Source organism: Thalassophryne amazonica, chromosome 16, assembly GCF_902500255.1.
Source record: "Thalassophryne amazonica chromosome 16, fThaAma1.1, whole genome shotgun sequence".
NCBI classification, from domain to species: domain Eukaryota; kingdom Metazoa; phylum Chordata; class Actinopteri; order Batrachoidiformes; family Batrachoididae; genus Thalassophryne; species Thalassophryne amazonica.
Window position 1 is genome coordinate 540,129 of NC_047118.1, and position 20,833 is coordinate 560,961.

At 42.5% G+C, this 20,833-nt stretch overlaps 1 protein-coding gene across 1 annotated transcript in view; it reads right to left on the reverse strand.

Annotated features, from left to right (window-relative positions):
- Nucleotides 1–304: 304 nt before the first annotated feature.
- slc25a39 (solute carrier family 25 member 39) overlaps nt 305–20,833 on the reverse strand; it is a 39,180-nt gene continuing 18,651 nt past the window's right edge. Inside the window, exons 5-12 of the mRNA XM_034189770.1 lie at nt 18,221–18,330; nt 18,055–18,122; nt 16,840–16,964; nt 16,162–16,335; nt 2,461–2,570; nt 1,064–1,145; nt 896–976; nt 305–818 (exon numbers count right to left, since the gene is read on the reverse strand). Of these exons, the coding sequence (XP_034045661.1) occupies nt 694–818; nt 896–976; nt 1,064–1,145; nt 2,461–2,570; nt 16,162–16,335; nt 16,840–16,964; nt 18,055–18,122; nt 18,221–18,330 (875 nt within the window). The 3' untranslated portion in view covers nt 305–693. The remainder of the gene's footprint in view (nt 819–895; nt 977–1,063; nt 1,146–2,460; nt 2,571–16,161; nt 16,336–16,839; nt 16,965–18,054; nt 18,123–18,220; nt 18,331–20,833) is intronic.

The window sequence follows — 20,833 nt, forward strand, 5'->3', positions numbered from 1 at the left end:
TATATTTTCATGCTTGTCTTCTTACTACATCAGTTGGAATGCAGGGCTGGGCACAGTGTCTGGAGCAGCAGGCACTGAGGAAAGGGGGAGGGGTCTAAAACAGGTGGGGTATGGCGACTGTTTGGAGGAGGATGCGGTGTTACAGGAACAAGGTGCTTAAATGCTTCACCTCAGGGAGCTGTGGTGGTGACTGCTGCACCCACACAGATGCGATGTGCAGAGAATCTTTTCTTGGCCAGAAAACCTCTCACTTTTGAGTTCAGCTCTAAAGAACTGCACACCAGCACCTGGTGCACTTGTTTCATAAAGGAATTGACAGATGGCCCCACGCATGAGCAGTTACATAATGAAATACAATAACTCTGCACCAGTGCCCCACCTTCTGCTCAGATTATATGCTGTGTAAATAGCAAAACAGACCAGGTCAAGACCCAAATTCACTTCAGATACACAGCTTAGAGTATGTGCCATAAATCTGCAAGATAGGGCCCAAAATAAGTGGTCTGTTTTGATCTTATTATCGAGTTAAATTCAGTTCAAAGATTCAGTAGTTTTTCAAGTTTTCCTCAGTGTGTGACATTCATTAAAATGTGAGCAGCGACTCGTGTTTTATTTTCACAGAAAATCAAATGCCTAACTTTTTTTTTTGTCATGTTTCTGAGTGAGGAGACCACGTGAACTCTGACGTGCTCATCACAGCATGCAGTCTTCTTTGTTCCGATGAAGGTTCAGCTCCTGGAAGAAGTTCTTTCCAAGCTCATAGGTGCTGATCATCACAGCACAGGCTGGGGCCACTTTGATCAGCCTGGGCAAGAAACCTAGAAAGACAAAAGTTTCAACCTGCAGTCATGTAGACAGGATTCTTAGTGAGCAGAAGAGAACATTAAATCTGCACCTGCAAAGAGACCCCTGTAGCCACAATCAGCACAGATCTGCTTCATGATGTTCCAGGTAGAAGTGGTTTTCTTTACGGGAACTAGAAGGAATGGGGGGAGCAGAGGATATTGTCAGGAATCTGTCAGAGCAAAGACATGTCAGACAGAAAGGACAGAACCAGCCAGACCTTGAAGAGGATCAGTCTCTCCCAGCTGGATCTGTCTCTGTGTTTTCACCACGTCAAACGGCAGCGTGACTGTCGCAGCAACCTGCAACGGACACAGCATCAAGACCTTTATTAAAAACAGCCACAGAACCGGGACCGTCACTTCAAAATGACCAGAACAGGAACCACCACAGGGTTTCATGCTCACGTGCACCAACATTTACTGACCAGAGTGCACGTTACAAAAAGTTAAATGCGACACAAAGAAAGCTAAAGCACCTATCATTTTAGAGATTATCTTATTGTAATATGTCCAATGTTGCAAACGTTAAAATGCTGTCTGAGGGCCCGAGTCCATATCACGCTTTTTTTTTTATTCCTTTATCTCTTGGCGTGTTGTGTTTTTTCTCTACAACCTCCATATGAGCCGTCCTGTGAGCTGGAAAATAACATTGACCTGAATGAGCAGATGGCAGAGAAACAGAAGGTTAGGGACCGTCTACAAAGTGCAAAAACAAGACACCAGAAAAATATTCAATAAATTCAGGTGTGATGTCACCAAATTCACCACACATCAGTGGTCTCCTGCTGGTTATACTATAGCACTGTTTCGAAAAGTGTGCAAAAATTTAATTTTAGTGAATTTTATAACTTATTTTAATGATATATATAGATATATCTCTATATATATTAAAAAAAAAAACCCCCCACTAAAATTCAATTTAAGATTGAGCCGTTTACTGGAGGGGGAGGTTTCTGACAGGTGGACCGTCCCAGTAAAACTCATCACCTGACACCTTCCCCACAGCAGGACACACCCAGTGGGGCCGGACGCTTGACACCAGAACTGAGAGCTGCGGGATCACCTCCCCACCTCACCGGCTATAGTGACCGCCACCGAAAATTAAAATAATAATGATAATTTTTGTGGTGATACGGTTTGCGATCAAGATTTCCTACAGTATTTGACCTGTAAACTGAAATCCATAAACTCCTTAAACTGAGAAAAAAAAAAAAAAAAAAAACACATATCCATCTATCTATATCATGAATGATATTCCAATTCCGTGAGACTCGCGTTGACGGTTCGTGAGATATTTTTTCAATATTCACGTCTTGCAATTAAGGGTTTGCGGATAATTCATGTTTTGGGGGTGAACAGCCTCTTCTGAAATGTAAAACACTGATATTGCAAAATGACCACCTACGTGTAGGACAGCCCACTTTAGCTGTTACAGGCTCATATTACCTGTGAATGAAACAAACCCATTTGAAGGAGTGTCGGACACTGAGCTGATTCAGTGAAGTTCATGCAGAGTGAAATTAAAGCCGAGTCCAGACATTGTGACTCACAACATCCACACAAGTGTTCAGAATGTCCACAGTGACGTGCATGTTTGTAATAGTGTGTGACTCACAGCTCCTGAGAGGGCTCCTGCTGTGAAGCTGATGGGGAAGTTGGCCTGAGACGTTCGGGACTGTTCACACAGCTGGGCCTTGATCAGCTCATAGTTAAACCAGTACAGGGCTGCAAACACACACACAAACAACCCCTTCACCTCTGTGCCGCCTGAGCCAGGACTCTGAACTTTGCTCCAGATGCACAGTTCCACTCTGTGTGCAGTTTCTATGCGCGGGTTTCCTCAAAGGCGTTCCAGTTTCCTTCCACCAGCAAAACAAGCACTTGGAGTCGGACTGTGTTTCGCATGTAATTGTGTGTTTTGATCACGTAGGTATTATGGGGAATTGTTGTTGCTCCAAGGTGGGGCCTAGAGCAATAGCAGATGTGAAGTTTATGTTGTCTTTAAATCCTGATGTTGTTAAGTTTTTGCCAAAGTGGAAGAAGAAATATGGTGTTTCTGGGAAGTTGAAGCTGGAGGACTGGAAGGATGTTGTGGGAAAGTTATAAATGAGTGTGGCAGGGAAGACAGGGAAAGTGAAGGGAAAGAAAGAGGAAGAGCTGAAAGTGGCAAGGTTATGGCTGGAACAGTGTGTGAAAAGGAGGAGAGGGGTCGCAGAGACTAAAGCAATGTTTGTAAGAAAGGAGGACAATGAAGGTGTGGTTGTGGTTAGAAGAAAGAAAAAAAGACAGAGGAACCACAGATCGAACCATCTGCTGCTTCACACGACTCGGAAGCAGAGACAGATGACAGGCCGACAATAACAAAACCGTCTCCTGAGCCAAGTGAGACTGCCAGTACTCACATGGAGCTGCGAGACAGCAGATTACAAAACCACAGCGTTTTCGAAGTGGATCATTACCCCTAATACAGGTCCCTAATCCTGACCCAGAGGAGGACCGTGAAACCATCATGCATGTTTTCCGACCGTGGAATTTGAAAGAGGCGGCAGATGCAGTTTCAGGAGTAGCTGGATGACATAATGGGGATAATACAGTCGTACCGACTGAATGGCCAGGAGGCCAGCGAAGCGATGCAATGTTTATTAGGGCAAAATGGGGCCAGGGTTAGGGGAAATTATGCCGGTAGAAGGGACAACGGTGTGGTTTTCCCCTATCCGGCCGATGGCGAATTGGAAGACCGTTATCAAGGGCAATTGAAAAGTTTTCGCTTGGGTCCGTGAAACTTTTCAACGACGCGCTAATTATGCACACTTAGCGGATGTCAAACAAAAGACCGACGAAACACCAGATGATTTTTTAGTCTGTTTCCAAAAAGAGTTCCGTGTCCATAGCGACGAATATCCATGTGTCGCGAATGTTCGAGCTTCAGTGGTTCTCTCACCAGACTGTCCTGTTAATTTGCTGGGGAGAGATTTAATGAAGCTTCTCCATATTGCTGTTGTTCCCACTTCAAAGGGCATGAAAGCAGTCAGGATTAACCCAGATGACGTTCTTCACGCTCATGTAGAAACTGATAATCAAAGAGTTTATTATTCGCTTGATTTGACACAAAACACGTTTTCTGGGGTCACTAATAAATTGTTGACAATGGCTCAAGCCACACTGCAACAACCAGAAGACGTTATGGTGGCTGAAAAGTTACATGTTACCATGTGCGTCACAGCAGCCTGATTGTGCAGTTCCCACTATCACGCACACACCTTGTGGTGCGGTTAGGAGTTTGAGAACCATGCGGTTCTGTAGCACCATCAGTCGTAGAGCAGTGAGTTCTTCCGACGTGGCCTTTGCAAAGGTCAAGGATGAATTCATGAATTTTGATCAGGATGTCATTCAAAGCGCATATTAAACAAATATGTAGGACTGCTTTTTTGCATTTGCGCAATATCTCTAAAATCAGAAAGGTCTTGTCTCAGAGTGATGCTGAAAAACTAATTCATGCATTTATTTCCTCTAGGCTGGACTATTGTAATTCATTATTATCAGGTTGTCCTAAAAGTTCCCTAAAAAGCCTTCAGTTAATTCAAAATGCTGCAGCTAGAGTACTGACGGGGACTAGAAGGAGAGAGCATATCTCACCCATATTGGCCTCTCTTCATTGGCTTCCTGTTAATTCTACAATAGAATTTAAACTTCTTCTTCTTACTTATAAGGTTTTGAATAATCAGGTCCCATCTTATCTTAGGGACCTCGTAGTACCATATCACCCCAATAGAGCGCTTCGCTCTCAGACTGCAGGCTTACTTGTAGTTCCTAGGGTTTGTAAGAGTAGAATGGGAGGCAGAGCCTTCAGCTTTCAGGCTCCTCTCCTGTGGAACCAGCTCCCAATTCAGATCAGGGAGACAGACACCCTCTCTACTTTTAAGATTAGGCTTAAAACTTTCCTTTTTGCTAAAGCTTATAGTTAGGGCTGGATCAGGTGACCCTGAACCATCCTTTAGTTATGCTGCTATAGACGTAGACTGCTGGGTGGTTCCCATGATGCACTGTTTCTTTCTCTTTTTGCTCTGTATGCACCACTCTGCATTTAATCATTAGTGATTGATCTCTGCTGCCCTCCACAGCATGTCTTTTTCCTGGTTCTCTCCCTCAGCCCCAACCAGTCCCAGCAGAAGACTGCCCCTCCCTGAGCCTGGTTCTGCTGGAGGTTTCTTCCTGTTAAAAGGGAGTTTTTCCTTCCCACTGTAGCCAAGTGCTTGCTCACAGGGGGTCGTTTTGACCGTTGGGGTTTTACATAATTATTGTATGGCCTTGCCTTACAATATAAAGCGCCTTGGGGCAACTGTTTGTTGTGATTTGGCGCTATATAAAAAAATTGATTGATTGATTAACTGTAGGAACTTGTATCTGGTGAATTCCACTTCTCTTCTTACGTCGGAGATCCCAAAGTTCGGAAAGAGAGCTATGGCGATGTCTCGTCCTGTGGAGAAGATGTGTTGGTCCTTCTGGATTTCTGCATATCCTCGCTTGTTCTGGAGATGACTCAGTAACTTGGGTTGAGTCGGATGGAGATGGTCTTTTGGGATGTAAAATCACCAAACTGCAGACTCCGGACCAGTTCGGGGGTAAACTGGCATATATGTTTGTGCCACACTGCCAATTGTAGTCAATTGTAGACTCTGGTGCGTTTTGACGATGGAGTGATGGGTGAGCAAAAAGATTTTTGCTTGCCCACGGACACAGGTGCAGCAAAAGATTTGCTACACCCGTGTCCATTCTTTCTTAAGTGTCTAAAGGTGTTTGACCCTGACAGATTCTTTGTTTTAATTTTCTTGTGGTCTTGCCTACATAAGCTAGGCTACAAGGGCATCTAAGCAAGTAAATTACATGAGTAGATGTACATGTAATTATACTTCCAACTGGGAACTTTTTTCCAGTGTGAGGATGTTAAAAAGTCATCACTAACATTAAATCGGTGTGTAACTTTGCAAAAACAATGTCGGACTCTGTAGTTTTCTCTGGGCCCCTCCCCAATCAGACCGGGAGTGACATGTTTAGCCGCATGTTCTCCTTGAATTGCTGGCTGTCTGAGTGGTGTCCAAAAAATGAGGTGGGCTTCATAGATAATTGGCAAAGCTTCTGGGGAAAACCTGGTCTTGTTAGGAGAGACGGCATCCATCCCACTTTGGATGGAGCAGCTCTCATTTCTAGAAATCTGGCCAATTTTCTTAAATCCTCCAAACCGTGACTATCCAGGGTTGGGACCAGGAAGCAGAGTTGTAGTCTTACACACCTCTCTGCAGCTTCTCTCCCCCTGCCATCCCCTCATTACCCCATCCCCGTAGAGACGGTGCCTGCTCCCAGACTACCAATAACCAGCAAAAATCTATTTAAGCATAAAAATTCAAAGAGAAAAAATAATCTAGCACCTTCAACTGCACCACAGACTAAAACAGTTAAATGTGGTCTATTAAACATTAGGTCTCTCTCTTCTAAGTCCCTGTTGGTAAATGATATAATAATTGATCAACATATTGATTGATTCTGCCTTACAGAAACCTGGTTACAGCAGGATGAATATGTTAGTTTAAATGAGTCAACACCCGAGTCACACTAACTGTCAGAATGCTCGTAGCACGGGCCGGGGCGGAGGATTAGCAGCAATCTTCCATTCCAGCTTATTAATTAATCAAAAACCCAGACAGAGCTTTAATTCATTTGAAAGCTTGACTCTTAGTCTTGTCCATCCTAATTGGAAGTCCCAAAAACCAGTTTTATTTATTATCTATCGTCCACCTGGTCGTTACTGTGAGTTTCTCTGTGAATTTTCAGACCTTTTGTCTGACTTAGTGCTTAGCTCAGATAAGATAATTATAGTGGGCGATTTTAACATCCACACAGATGCTGAGAATGACAGCCTTAACACTGCATTTAATCTATTATTAGACTATTGGCTTTGCTCAAAAAGTAAATGAGTCCACCCACCACTTTAATCATATCTTAGATCTTGTTCTGACTTATGGTATGGAAATAGAAGACTTAACAGTATTCCCTGAAAACTCCCTTCTGTCTGATCATTTCTTAATAACATTTACATTTACTCGGACTACCCAGCAGTGGGGAATAAGTTTCATTACACTAGAAGTCTTTCAGAAAGCACTGTAACTAGGTTTAAGGATATGATTCCTTCTTTATGTTCTCTAATGCCATATACCAACACAGTGCAGAGTAGCTACCTAAACTCTGTAAGTGAGACAGAGTATCTCGTCAATAGTTTTACATCCTCATTGAAGACAACTTTGGATGCTGTAGCTCCTCTAAAAAAGAGAGCTTTAAATCAGAAGTGCCTGACTCCGTGGTATAACTCTCAAACTCGTAGCTTAAAGCAGATAACCCGTAAGTTGGAGAGGAAATGGCGTCTCACTAATTTAGAAGATCTTCACTTAGCCTGGAAAAAGAGTCTGTTGCTCTATAAAAAAGCCCTCCGTAAAGCTAGGACATCTTTCTACTCATCACTAATTGAAGAAAATAAGAACCCCAGGTTTCTTTTCAGCACTGTAGCCAGGCTGACAAAGAGTCAGAGCTCTATTGAGCTGAGTATTCCATTAACTTTAACTAGTAATGACTTCATGACTTTCTTTGCTAACAAAATTTTAACTATTAGAGAAAAAATTACTCATAACCATCCCAAAGACGTATCGTTATCTTTGGCTACTTTCAGTGATGCCGGTATTTGGTTAGACTCTCTCTCCGATTGTTCTGTCTGAGTTATTTTCATTAGTTACTTCATCCAAACCATCAACATGTTTATTAGACCCCATTCCTACCAGGCTGCTCAAGGAAGCCCTACCATTATTTAATGCTTCGATCTTAAATCTGATCAATCTATTTTTGTTAGTTGGCTATGTACCACAACCATTACTTAAAAAGCCATCACTTGACCCAGCTATCTTAGCTAATTATAGGCCAATCTCCAACCTTCCTTTTCTCTCACAATTCTTGAAAGGGTAGTTGTAAAACAGCTAACTGATCATCTGCAGAGGAATGGTCTATTTGAAGAGTTTCAGTCAGGTTTTAGAATTCATCATAGTACAGAAACAGCATTAGTGAAGGTTACAAATGATCTTATGGCCTCGGACAGTGGACTCATCTCTGTGCTTGTTCTGTTAGACCTCAGTGCTGCTTTTGATACTGTTGACCATAAAATTTTATTACAGAGATTAGAGCATGCCATAGGTATTAAAGGCACTGCGCTGCGGTGGTTTGAATCATATTTGTCTAATAGATTACAATTTGTTCATGTAAATGGGGAATCGTCTTTACAGACTAAAGTTAATTATGGAGTTCCACAAGGTTCTGTGCTAGGACCAATTTTATTCACTTTATACATGCTTCCCTTAGGCAGTATTATTAGACGGTATTGCTTAAATTTTCATTGTTACGCAGATGATACCCAGCTTTATCTATCCATGAAGCCAGAGGACACACACCAATTAGCTAAACTGCAGGATTGTCTTACAGACAAAGACATGGATGACCTCTAATTTCCTGCTTTTAAACTCAGATAAAACTGAAGTTATTGTACTTGGCCCAACTAATCTTAGAAACATGGTGTCTAACCAGATCCTTACTCTGGATGGCATTACCCTGACCTATAGTAATACTGTGAGAAATCTTGGAGTCATTTTTGATCAGGATATGTCATTCAAAGCGCATATTAAACAAATATGTAGGACTGCTTTTTTGCATTTACGCAATATCTCTAAAATCAGAAAGGTCTTGTCTCAGAGTGATGCTGAAAAACTCATTCATGCATTTATTTCCTCTAGGCTGGACTATTGTAATTCATTATTATCAGGTTGTCCTAAAAGTTCCCTAAAAAGCCTTCAGTTAATTCAAAATGCTGCAGCTAGAGTACTGACGGGGACTAGAAGGAGAGAGCATATCTCACCCATATTGGCCTCTCTTCATTGGCTTCCTGTTAATTCTAGAATAGAATTTAAAATTCTTCTTCTTACTTATAAGGTTTTGAATAATCAGGTCCCATCTTATCTTAGGGACCTCGTAGTACCATATCACCCCAATAGAGCGCTTCGCTCTCAGACTGCAGGCTTACTTGTAGTTCCTAGGGTTTGTAAGAGTAGAATGGGAGGCAGAGCCTTCAGCTTTCAGGCTCCTCTCCTGTGGAACCAGCTCCCAATTCAGATCAGGGAGACAGACACCCTCTCTACTTTTAAGATTAGGCTTAAAACTTTCCTTTTTGCTAAAGCTTATAGTTAGGGCTGGATCAGGTGACCCTGAACCATCCCTTAGTTATGCTGCTATAGACGTAGACTGCTGGGGGGTTCCCATGATGCACTGTTTCTCTTTTTGCTCTGTATGCACCACTCTACATTTAATCATTAGTGATCGATCTCTGCTCCCCTCCACAGCATGTCTTTTTCCTGGTTCTCTCCCTCAGCCCCAACCAGTCCCAGCAGAAGACTGCCCCTCCCTGAGCCTGGTTCTGCTGGAGGTTTCTTCCTGTTAAAAGGGAGTTTTTCCTTCCCACTGTAGCCAAGTGCTTGCTCACAGGGGGTCGTTTTGACCGTTGGGGTTTTACATAATTATTGTATGGCCTTGCCTTACAATATAAAGCGCCTTGGGGCGACTGTTTGTTGTGATTTGGCGCTATATAAAAAAAAATTGATTGATTGATTGATCGATCGATCAGTTTTGATAGTATTGTTACACCGAGCACAGTTCCCACAACGGTAATTTCCATTTGGAAGAGGATGAAGTAAAGTCTGAGAGGACATTTTAGATTTGGTTGTATAATTGGCTCGTACCAAATCTAAGATTTTTTCCATGTTTATAAACAAAGAGTGGAGGGTCCTTAAAGATTGATGAGATTTTTGGATCAGATTTTAAAACGTGCCAATGCTTTAAAGAAAAATTGATTTAATAGTGTGTGCATGGGTAGAATATTGTGTGATGCAGGTTACAGAAAAGTTCTTTTGTTTCTTGGTGCTTTTCTTTAATAGCTCTACACGGGACTTATGTAGAGCCTCATATGCATCATCAACCCAAGACACTGGATATCCACGTTGCAGAAATCTCTCCCTCATGTCAGGAGGGGATCAAGATCGACTGCTCAAACAGAAGGAGGCATTTTGGATTCATACCCTCCAAACCTTGACTCCGAAAGGCCTAAATGATATTTTATTCCGAGTATTTTTCTGTAAATAATGTATTAACTTTGTCCTGTGATGTGCTATTATTGAATTTTATATGGAGATATGTATATTTGTGCACCAGTTTTACTCTATAGCCTGATAACATACAGTATCATTATGTATCCAAACACTTTTTATTTTATAATTATGTCTGTACTTGTTCTGTACTTAGACTTTTCATGGATATTTGTATTTTGGTGCACTGTGCATTTAACTGGCACCCTTGGGTGCTAGCCCCACCCTTTTTAAGATTGCTAGCTGAAGCTCAGTCTTCATTTGCCTGATGAAGGCCACAGTGTCGGAACATGGGTGATACAGTCCTGAATAAATTTTTCTACAGCAAGTAAGACGGAGTGCGGGACCTTTTCATTTTAATAAAATCTTGGAAAGTGAGAGGATGCCTGAGGAGTGGAGACGAAGTGTGCTGGTTCCTATTTTCAAGAACAAGGGTGATGTGCAGAGCTGCAGTAACTACAGAGGCATAAAGTTGATCAGCAACAGCATGAAGTTATGGGAAAGAGTAGTAGAAGCTAGGCTTAGAAAACACGTGAAGATCTGTGAGCACTACAGATGCAATGTTTGCTCTGAGAATACTGATGGAGACGTACAGAGAAGGCCAGAAAGAGTTACATTGTGTGTTTATGGACTTAGAAAAAGCTTATCACAGGGTGCCAAGAGAAGAGCTGTGGTATTGTATGAGGAAGTCTGAAGTGCCGGAGAAGTATGTTAGGGTAGTGCAGGACATGTACAAGAATAGTGTGACAGCAGTGAGATGCGCAATAGGAATGACAGACTCATTCAAGGTGGAGGTGGGATTACACCAAGGATTAGCTCTGAGTCCTTTCTTGTTCGCAGTGGTGATGGACAGGTTGACAGATGAGATCAGACAGGAGTCCCCATGGACTATGATGTTTGCAGATGACACTGATCTGTAGTGAGAGTAGAGAGCAAGTTGAGTCTAGTCTGGAGAGGTGGAGATATGCTCTGGAGAGAAGGGGAATGAAAGTCAGTAGAAGCAAGACAGTCCATGTGTGTGAATGAGAGGAAGCCCAGTGGAATAGTGCAGTTACAAGGAGTAGAAGTGGTGAAAGTAGATGAGTTTAAATATTTGGGGTCAACTGTTCAAAGTAATGGAGAGTGTGGTAGAGAGGTGAAGAAGAGAGTGCAGGCAGGGTGGAGTGGGTGGAGAAAGGTGGCAGGAGTGATTTGAGACTGAAAAATATCAGCAAGAGTGAAGGGGAAAGTTTACAAGACAGTAGTGAGATCAGCTATGTTGTACGGCTTATAGACGGTGGTACTAACAAAAAGACAGGAGGCAGAGCTGAAGATGTTGAGATTCTCTTTGGGAGTAACAAGAATGGACAAGATTAGGAATGAACACAGAGGGACAGCTCAGGTGGGACAGTTTGGAGACAAAGTCAGAGAGGCGAGATTGAGATGGTTTGAGCATGTGCAGAGGAGAGACCCAGGGTATATAAGGAGAAGGATGCTGAGGATGGAGCCACCAGGCAGGAGGAGAAGGGAGGCCAAAGAGGAGGTTTATGGATGTGCTGAGGGAGGACATGCAGATGGTTGGTGAGACAGAGGAAGATACGGAGGACAGGGTGAGATGGAAACGACTGATCTGCTGTGGCGCCCCCTAACGGGAACAGCTGAAAGACAAAGAAGAAGAGCTTTGACCTGCCAGTATTAATATATAAAATTTTTGATTCTGAGAGGGGGAAAAAAAACAAAAATGTTCAAAGTCATCTTATGTCACAGTTAGGGTCAAAGGTTTATATACACCCAACAGACATGAGCGTCACAAGGCTTCCAGCGAGTTCCTTCAATTGTTCTGTTCAGAGAGCAAAATGGTTATAAAACATACATTACTGAAACAAGAATATGCTGCTCAAGCTTTTAATTATTTGGCCTTTTCTAAGATTAACACATGTTCAAAAAAAATTAGTTACAGAGTCAAACACAAACAAGCACCCACTTGGATTCTGAACATTCCAAAAATGTCTAAACTCACCAAAGCCTCTAAACTTCAGATTAGTGATTCTCTGCACAAAGATTAAAAACCCATTCACTAGACTGACCAACATACAGTACGAGAAAGTCCAGAGACTCTACAGAGCTCTGAGAAAAGTGATCAAAAATCGACATAAGTCAGGAATGTTTAAAAAAAAAAAAAAAAAAAAAAAAAAAGTAACCTCCTTCGGCTGCTGCCTTGTTTCCACTCAGATCGCCACAGCAGATCCGGTGTGGACATGCAATGTTGAATTGGCACAACATTTATGCCGGATGTCCTTCCAGACAACTCCATTTTACATAATAATAATAATAGCTATATTTAATTACAATTGCACAATAGAGTGTTCATAATTTGGTCCTGGTCCAGACTCTGATAAAGCTCAAAGGGTGCTAAAATACAAAAATGTGTTTGAACCAAGGTACGATTCTGGTTGCTGTGTAGTGTCTCAGCCTGGGGTGCCCAACCAGTTGATCACCGGCTTAATTCCAGTCGATTGCATGACACTGGTGCTATAACAGGTTGATGCAGAAGGTGGCAGCAGTGCACCAATAAGGATGCAAGCTGCTGTTAAATGCCATAAAAGAAGAGGGCTTTTCTATGGTGCAGAATGCAGAGGAGAAAAAAAATGAAAATGAGAAAAAACATTTTTGAAGCAATAGCTTAAAGAGCCAAAATAAGTTGCACTGTGGACAAAAACAGCATGTAAACAGTTCAAAATTAAGTATTTTTATTAATTTATTATTTACGTGCAACTGTCGTGTTTGTGAACGCAAATAGTGAGTCGTTAGTTCACTTAAACTGTGACTATTAATTCTCATTAAGTTTGAGATTTTATTTTTTTATTAATTTAAGTAACACGGGTGGGTAACAGTTTATAAATATAATACAGAGATAAAGTGTGACTTAACACTGCAATTTAAAGATGACAGTGTTTGAGGTTTTATTTATTTATTTGTTATTCCGTGTGCAGCTGGAGACTGGTGGCTTAGCAGAGGTAAATTTCTGAAATGGTTTTCTGAATTGTTGCCTGAAATTAAAGAATTTCTGAAATGTTCAAGCCATGCTGAATATGCACTGCTTTTAGATTTAGTCTTACGTGTTGCCTCCTCTCAGTGGCAGAAGTCCCACTAAGGCCACTGAGTGTTTCTTTCTCTTTTTACTCTGTATGCACCACTCTGCATTTAATCAGTGATTGATCTCTGCTCCCCTCCACAGCATGTCTTTTTCCTGGTTCTCTTCCTCAGCCCCAACCAGTCCCAGCAGAAGACTGCCCCTCCCTGAGCCTGGTTCTGCTGGAGGTTTCTTCCTGTTAAAAGGGAGTTTTTCCTTCCCACTGTCGCCAAGTGCTTGCTCACAGGGGGTCGTTTTGACCGTTGGGGTTTTTCTGTAATTATTGTATGGCTTTTGCCTTACAATATAAGGCGCCGTGGGGCAACTGTTTGTTGTGATTTGGCGCTATATAAATAAAATTAGAAGGTAGGGAACAACATTTCCAACTTTAATTAGGCGTTGTGTAATTTGAGTTATTTGTTGTGTTGTTACAGGCCAGTCCTCAGGGATGAGAATGGGCAAAGAAAAAACACTCTGAAAATAGGCCCCCAGCAGGGTCCCATGAGTTTTGAGTATTTTAGAGGCATTTTAAGGCTGCAGGAGACGTAATTTCATGAATTTCCATTTTATATTTATTGTATGTTGGGGTATGTGGAAACCTGACAGTAATAACAGAATCCGTCTATGTAGACCTCCTTTCAGTGATACCTCGTGCTGTAGTATGTACCTACTATAAATGCCATACCACTGGACAGATATCACTGAACTTGGCAAAAACTATTCTTCAAGTGTCTTTCCTTAACCTGCAATGAGCTCTGAAATATACTGGAACTTCATGCAAGTATGTGTACATCATTTGAAGAGATTAAGAGTAAAAACTGAAGGAAAGCAACTGTAAGACCTGAAAGATGTTTCTGTAGGAAGTATTTTAACCATAAGGTCAAATGAGAGGGGGAAGTGTTGGCTTTTTAAATACTTGACAGACACTGGACTCATCAAAAGGATTTAGTCCTGCTATAATTAGGGGAGGTGCTGGCCTAGTGTTTAAGCTGTTGGGCTTGAGATCAGAAGATCCTCGGTTCAAATCCCTGCCTGACTGGAAAATCACTAAGTGCCCTTGGGCAAGGTCTTTCATCCCCTATTGCTCCCGGTGTGTAGTGAGCGCCTTGTATGGCAGCACCCTGACATCGGGGTGAATGTGAGGCATTATTGTAAAGCGCTTTGAGCGTCTGATGCAGATGGAAAAGCGCTATGTAAATGCAGTCCATTTTATTCTAGAATTGACTGATGCAGCAGGTGGCAGCAATAAGGATGCTGGCTGCCGTTATACTCCACAAAAGAAGAAGGGTTTGTTTGTTTTTTCCACATGGTCACGTTTTGAGAAAAAGCATGTTTTGTGTTAAAATAAAGCTATAACATTTTTTAAAAGTTTGCGGTTTTATACAACGAAGTAAACAGAACATTGAAAAATTTTGACAAAACCTGTACACAAATACTGGTTTTGCAGTGCTGAATTTCATTTTAGTACGTGTACAGTATAAATAACTGCACCACACTTAAAAATTTCAGTGATTGTAAACACAGATTAGTCTGTTTAATATTAACTTTGGTAACATGTTTCTTCATTTTGCAGCGTCCTTCCAAGGTTTTGTTGATGAAATTCAAACAGTGTGGAGAGGGCTTTACCGGAGAGCTCAACCTTACAGACAAATTCACCGAGTCTTGCCTTCATCCACGTGGATCTCCCGTTTCAAACATGTCCACTTAAACCTATTTTTTACACCACTACTGATGTCTTTAAAGCAGTCTTTGTTCTCTCTCTCAATTTTGGCCATGTTAAAGACTTAGGTCAACAGACCAAACTTGCATAAAATCAAAATGTCCATGTCCAGGTACTTTCAGTGACTTTTGATATTACAGAGATTCTGGTTGGCTGAATGTTTGCTGTTGCAGAAAAAGTAACCAATGACACTGTGCTTTTTAGTTTGTATATGAGGAAATGTTTAACAAGTACGGCTGGCCCCGCTGCATCGGGGGTAACCCATCCATCCATCCATTTTCTTCCGCTTTATCCGGAGTCAGGTCGCGGGGGCAGCAGCTCAAGCAAAGCCACCCAGACCTCCCGATCCACACACACCTCCCCCAGCAACTCCGGGGGAACCCCAAGGCGTTCCCAAGCCAGCCGAGAGATGTAGTCCCTCCAGCGTGTCCTGGGTCTTCCCCGGGCCTCCTCCCAGTAGGACGTGCCCAGAACACCCCTCCAGCGAGGCGTCCAGGGGGCATCCGGAAAAGATGCCCGAGCCACCTCAACTGACTCCTTTCGACATGGAGGAGCAGCGGCTCGACTCCGAGCTCCTCACACTCTCTCTAAGGCAGCGCCCAGCCACCCTGCAGAGGAAACTCATCTCGGCCATTGTACTCGCGATCTCGTTCTTTCGATCATAAGCCAAATTGAGGGGGGTAACCCTCCCTCAATTTTTCTCAACAAATTTACTATAATCTCAGAAATGGCCCAGAAATCCAGAAAAAGATGGAAATCCACAAATCCGCGAGAAATGTCATCTTTGAGTCTTCTGCATACTTGTGCTTATTCTTTGCACCATGCACATTTATTTCAATAATGCATTATTATTGTTAAAACTTTCTTTGTGCCAGGAAATTGTGTTATTATATTAGCGCATGATAAACTGCAGCTATGGCTTTCGACATGGTGTGGTAGATCTCGATACACTGTCAACTTTAAAAGTAGATCTCTGTTCAAAAATGGCTGGGCACCCCTGGTCTAAACAGCACCCACCAGAATGGACTGGAGATGATTCACACTATGAGAAGTACAAGCAATTCTGACAACTGGATGGGATTTGTACTCCAACTGCTGCTACACTTAAACCCCCCCCCCAAAAAAATACTGTATGGGAACTGACATGACTGACCCCAGTCTACTGGGGACTGGAGTTGGGCTGCAACACCCCTGTTGGGGTGGTTACGGTTAGGGTTGCACATGTTCCAGCTGTAGGTTTAGTGTTGGTGCTCTCACCGGAGAAAGGCACGTCTCTGAGAACAGTGGGCCCCCAGCCCCTCCACAGTGACAGCAGGCCGTTCTGAGCCACAGCCGAGCGGACACACATCTGCAGCTCACGGTAGGAGAGGCGACGTGACTGCATCTTTGTCCTGACCAGCTCCAAAGGGCTGATCACCGTCACAGCTCCCACTGTACAACACAAATGGTGGACATTAAGAAAACCATCGAAAGCCCTCCTTACACTTTCACAGACACAGAAGGTCATGATCACTGACCTGTGAAACCGGCATGTGAATACTGTGGTTGTGCAAAAAAAAAAAAAAAAAAAAAAACACCACATAGCATGGCTGTCGTGTAATTTTACCACAACCTTGGCACTTCTGGAAAACCGCCCAGCGTTGTTACAGCGTGTAAAGTAACATTACAGGCTCCACTGAAACAAGGGATTACCAATGTATGTCAAAGCTCACAATGTGGGGGGAGGGGTGGGGGCAGAGAGATTTCAAACAATCCCAATAATCCTGTCATGGTTAAAACAACCCAACAGATGACAGAAGACCAAAGTTCATCACAGACAGCATGCTGGACCCTCGCATGTTTTGCCTGGTGAAGGTTTCTAAAAGTGAGGTTCTGGGATTCATATCTGTGAAAGTGAGGAGACTTCAGAGGGTTTGTGTTATTGTTTGTACTTACATCTGGCGAGAGCGCCAGCAACAAGGGGGATGTGGCTGCCCTGAAAACCCAAACTGTATCTCATGAAGTCTCGCAGCTGGTCGTAGCAGGTAAAGTAGATGATTGTGGCGGGTACTGCCATAACCCTATACACACACACACACAAAAGAATTCTGCTCAACTGTTGCAGCTTATTTGCTGGATTATTCAAACTGAATTTTTTTTTCACACAACTTCACAAACAGGTTGCATCTGGCTTGGAATTGATATACAAAAGTGGATTTAACAAGATTTTTTTATGCATCATTCTTCTTTGCAAGTTCATGAGTATGAAGTCCATTTTCCTGACCTGGAACAGACACTGTCAAGATTTCACATGTAACATCAGACAGCAGAGTCAAGAAGATCAACAGCAAACTGTTCTTACAGAGATTCACCCAACGGTCACATGAGCTACAAACGACAGCAAGAGACAAACGAAGCGATGAGCTGCCATTCATTTTCAATCAGAACGCGTGTTTTTCAGCGGAAAGACAACGGTCACTCTGCCGCCAGCTAGGCAGAACCAAAACAGACAAGAAGCAGATTTTATGCAAATAGTGAACGACAACACAGTGACCGCCAATCCGAGTAAAAAGCATTGTGACGTCAGCTGGCTGCTCGCGCCAACAAAATAAACCAAAATGGCAGAAAACGCTCAAGAAACAGATTATTAGGGAATAAACCAAATGTTTGGCATTTTATCCTCATACATTTTGTAAAAGTTAAATAAATACTTCTAAATCAAAAATGCTGTTTTGTAACCAGACAACAGCTCTGAAGTAACTTTACAAGACATCTTACAGCGATGTTAGCATGCTAACTAGTGACACAAGAACGTCAATGTCAAAGATGCTGAACTGAAACAAATCAAGCAAACTTTGGTTCCATTAAGCAGTCAAGCATGAAGTTAAAAAAAAAAAAAATTATGATGTACTATTAAACATTGTACACATTAATGCCAAGTAACTAAGAGCAGGCCACGCCCCAGGAACGTCCATCAAGCAACAAACGCCAAATGTTTGTCATCCTAATATGTAGCCAATGTGACCGTCCACTAATTCAGTATTAGTGGACCTTTGAGGTGGATCGGCTTCAACAACACATCCTGCGAAAACATGAGTCGTCAGTTGAGTATTTTGAGGCAGCGAAACCATCTCATCACAATCTACAGGGAAACTCAGTTTTCACACTCACAGTGTTGGTTCAAGTCCACTCCACAAAGATTTGAGCCCTTCATGGCGAGCTATTTTCACAAAAGCATCCTGTGAAACACAAACCAAAGTGTTCTATTCAGATCCACACGTCTGAGGTACGTAAAGAGTGTCTCAGCAGTGTTTTGCCTGCTGATATTATTACTCACAACAGTCCCGCTGTAGTACGTCGGTGTTCTGTGCCATTTGTTACACTTTGTTCTATTGCAGCAAGCAAAGAAATTATCCACCTCTCTCTTACAAAACAGGAAGGACTTCCCTGTGGTCAGCAGAAAAAAAAACAAAAACAGTCAGTGTATGATGGACCTCTTAATGTTGCCCAGTAACCAACAAATAAGATAAATAACCTTAAAAATGAGCCAAGCCGAAACATTTTATCTCGACCTATTAACCGATAAGAGGAAATGTGATTAACTATGCGGACACAGACCACAGAGCAGCTGAGATAAAAACATCATGGCCGCCCTTACTGCCGCTGACCCGTTTGTTTATTTGGTCTGATTTATGGAGGACTGCTGACAGCGTTCAAAGAAACTCCAACATTGATTAACCTGGCTGGAGGGAAAAAACGCAAAACATTTGCAGTTTGGACAGGGACAGTGTTTATCATTTTCATTCCCGACACCACCGCAATGAAACAATCCAGATGTGCTCGCAGTGTCAGTCAGCTTTAATTAAATATATAAACCAGAGGAAGTACAGCCATTTTATACGAGGTTCTTCCATTATCACACAACAGTCACTCAGTGACCACGCCCCTAATTACTCATACTACAGTGGCTTAAAATAGCTTAAACTCAGTTATTTAAAATAATATTAATTCGGTCATACTCTCATGAACGCACGGGGGGGGCTACCGATAGAGACCAAAACAGGTCTATTTTATTTATTTACAGTGCATCCAGAAAGTATTCACAGCGCTTCATTTTGCCACATTTTGTTATGTTGCAGCCTTATTCCAAAATTGATTAAATAATTTTTTCCTCAAAATTCTATACAAAGATTTTGCAAAATTAATTAATTAAAAAAAACAAAGAAACTAGGAAATCCTTGAGATGTTTCTACAGCTCAATTGGAGTCCCCCTGGGGTAAATTCAGTTGGTTGGACATGATTTGGAAAGACACACACCTGTCTACATATAAGGTCCCACAGTTGACAGAGCACAAACCAACCATGAAGTCAAAGGAACTGTCCGTAGACCTCAGAGGACTGTGTGGAGGCACACATCTGGGGAAGGGTACAGAAACATTTCTGATGCTTTGAAGGTCCCAAGAGCACAGTGGCCTCCATCATCTGTAAATGGAAGAAGTTCAGATCCACCAGGACTCTTCCTGTACCTGGCCACCCGTCTAAACTGAGCGATCAGGGGAGAAAGACCCTAGTCAGGGAGGTGACCAAGAACCCAATGGTCACTCTGTCAGAGCTCCAGCATTCTTCTGTGGAGAGAGGAGAACCTTCCAGAAGGACAACCATCTCTGCAGCAATCCACCAATCAGGCCTGTATGACAGAGTGGCCAGACGGAAGCCACTCCTTAGTAAAAGGCACATGGCAGCCCACCTGGAGTTTGACAAAAGGCACCTGAAGGACTCAGACCAGGAGAACAAAATTCTCTGGTCTGACAAGCTTGGAGGAAACCAGACACAACCAAGATATCAAAGGAGTGGCTTCAGGACAACTCTGAATGTCCTTGAGTGGCCCAGCCAGAGCCCAGACCTGAATCTGACTGAACATCATCATATTCATTACTGATGGACTTTTGCAGCCAACCACATTGGCCATTATAGTAACTAGGGATGCACCGATCCAGATACCAGTAACGGCCCGATCCCGTATTCATTTACTCATACTTGTAGTCATAAAATGTCTCCAATACCCCTTTACAGCAGCGTGACATCAATCTCTCAATGTGGGATTTTCACCCACATGCTCCAAAAATTTAAAACTGTAGGCCGCTACTTCCCCCCCCATACGTTTTGAACACTGATTTAAACAATGATGTGGCTAACTTATGGATTTTTCCAGGTTTTCATGTAATTTACTCATAAGACGAAATATGTCCGTCAATGCTGTCCATTAATTGGCTGAAAGCCACTGTCCATCATGCAGAGAAAACTCAGCGTATAAATAAAAAGTCCTACCTGTTTGTGGAATTCATCAAAGGAAGAAAAATAATCCACACAAAACCTCCTGGCTTTGGAACACAACATCTGAAAATCCTTTAATTCCTCATGTGGCAGAAAAAAGTTCCTCTAACTAACAGCACTGTGGCAGCCCCTCTGTCAGAACTCAGATCAGGGTTTCCGCAGCGGAGGTTGTTCATCAGGTTGGTGAGTTTCAGCCCTTGGTGTGGGTGTTCAGGCTGATGGGGGCCGGCTCAGTCCGCTACAGTTGTATCTGTTTGCGGAATGTCTGTGGCGCTGCGTTTGGAACCTCCGCTCGCCTCCACGAGCTGCACTTTGGGTCAGATGTTGACTCACTGCGCCTCGTTAACGGTTCAGTTACCACAGGCAACGGGCTATTATGTCTTAACATCTGTCTGTCTGTCATTATGTGCTTTCTTTTTTTTTTTTTTACCTTTTTTTTAATCTATTCATTCATTTATTTTCTGTTACTGCATGAGTGCGTTGACTGAAATAAAATTAACGTGAGGAAATTATTCCATAAAGAAAAAATTAAATAATGTTAAAAATACTCCATTTTGCCTCTGTGTGTTGTGACTCTGTGCAATATTATGTGTTCCACCTTTTGGGGGGACACTTG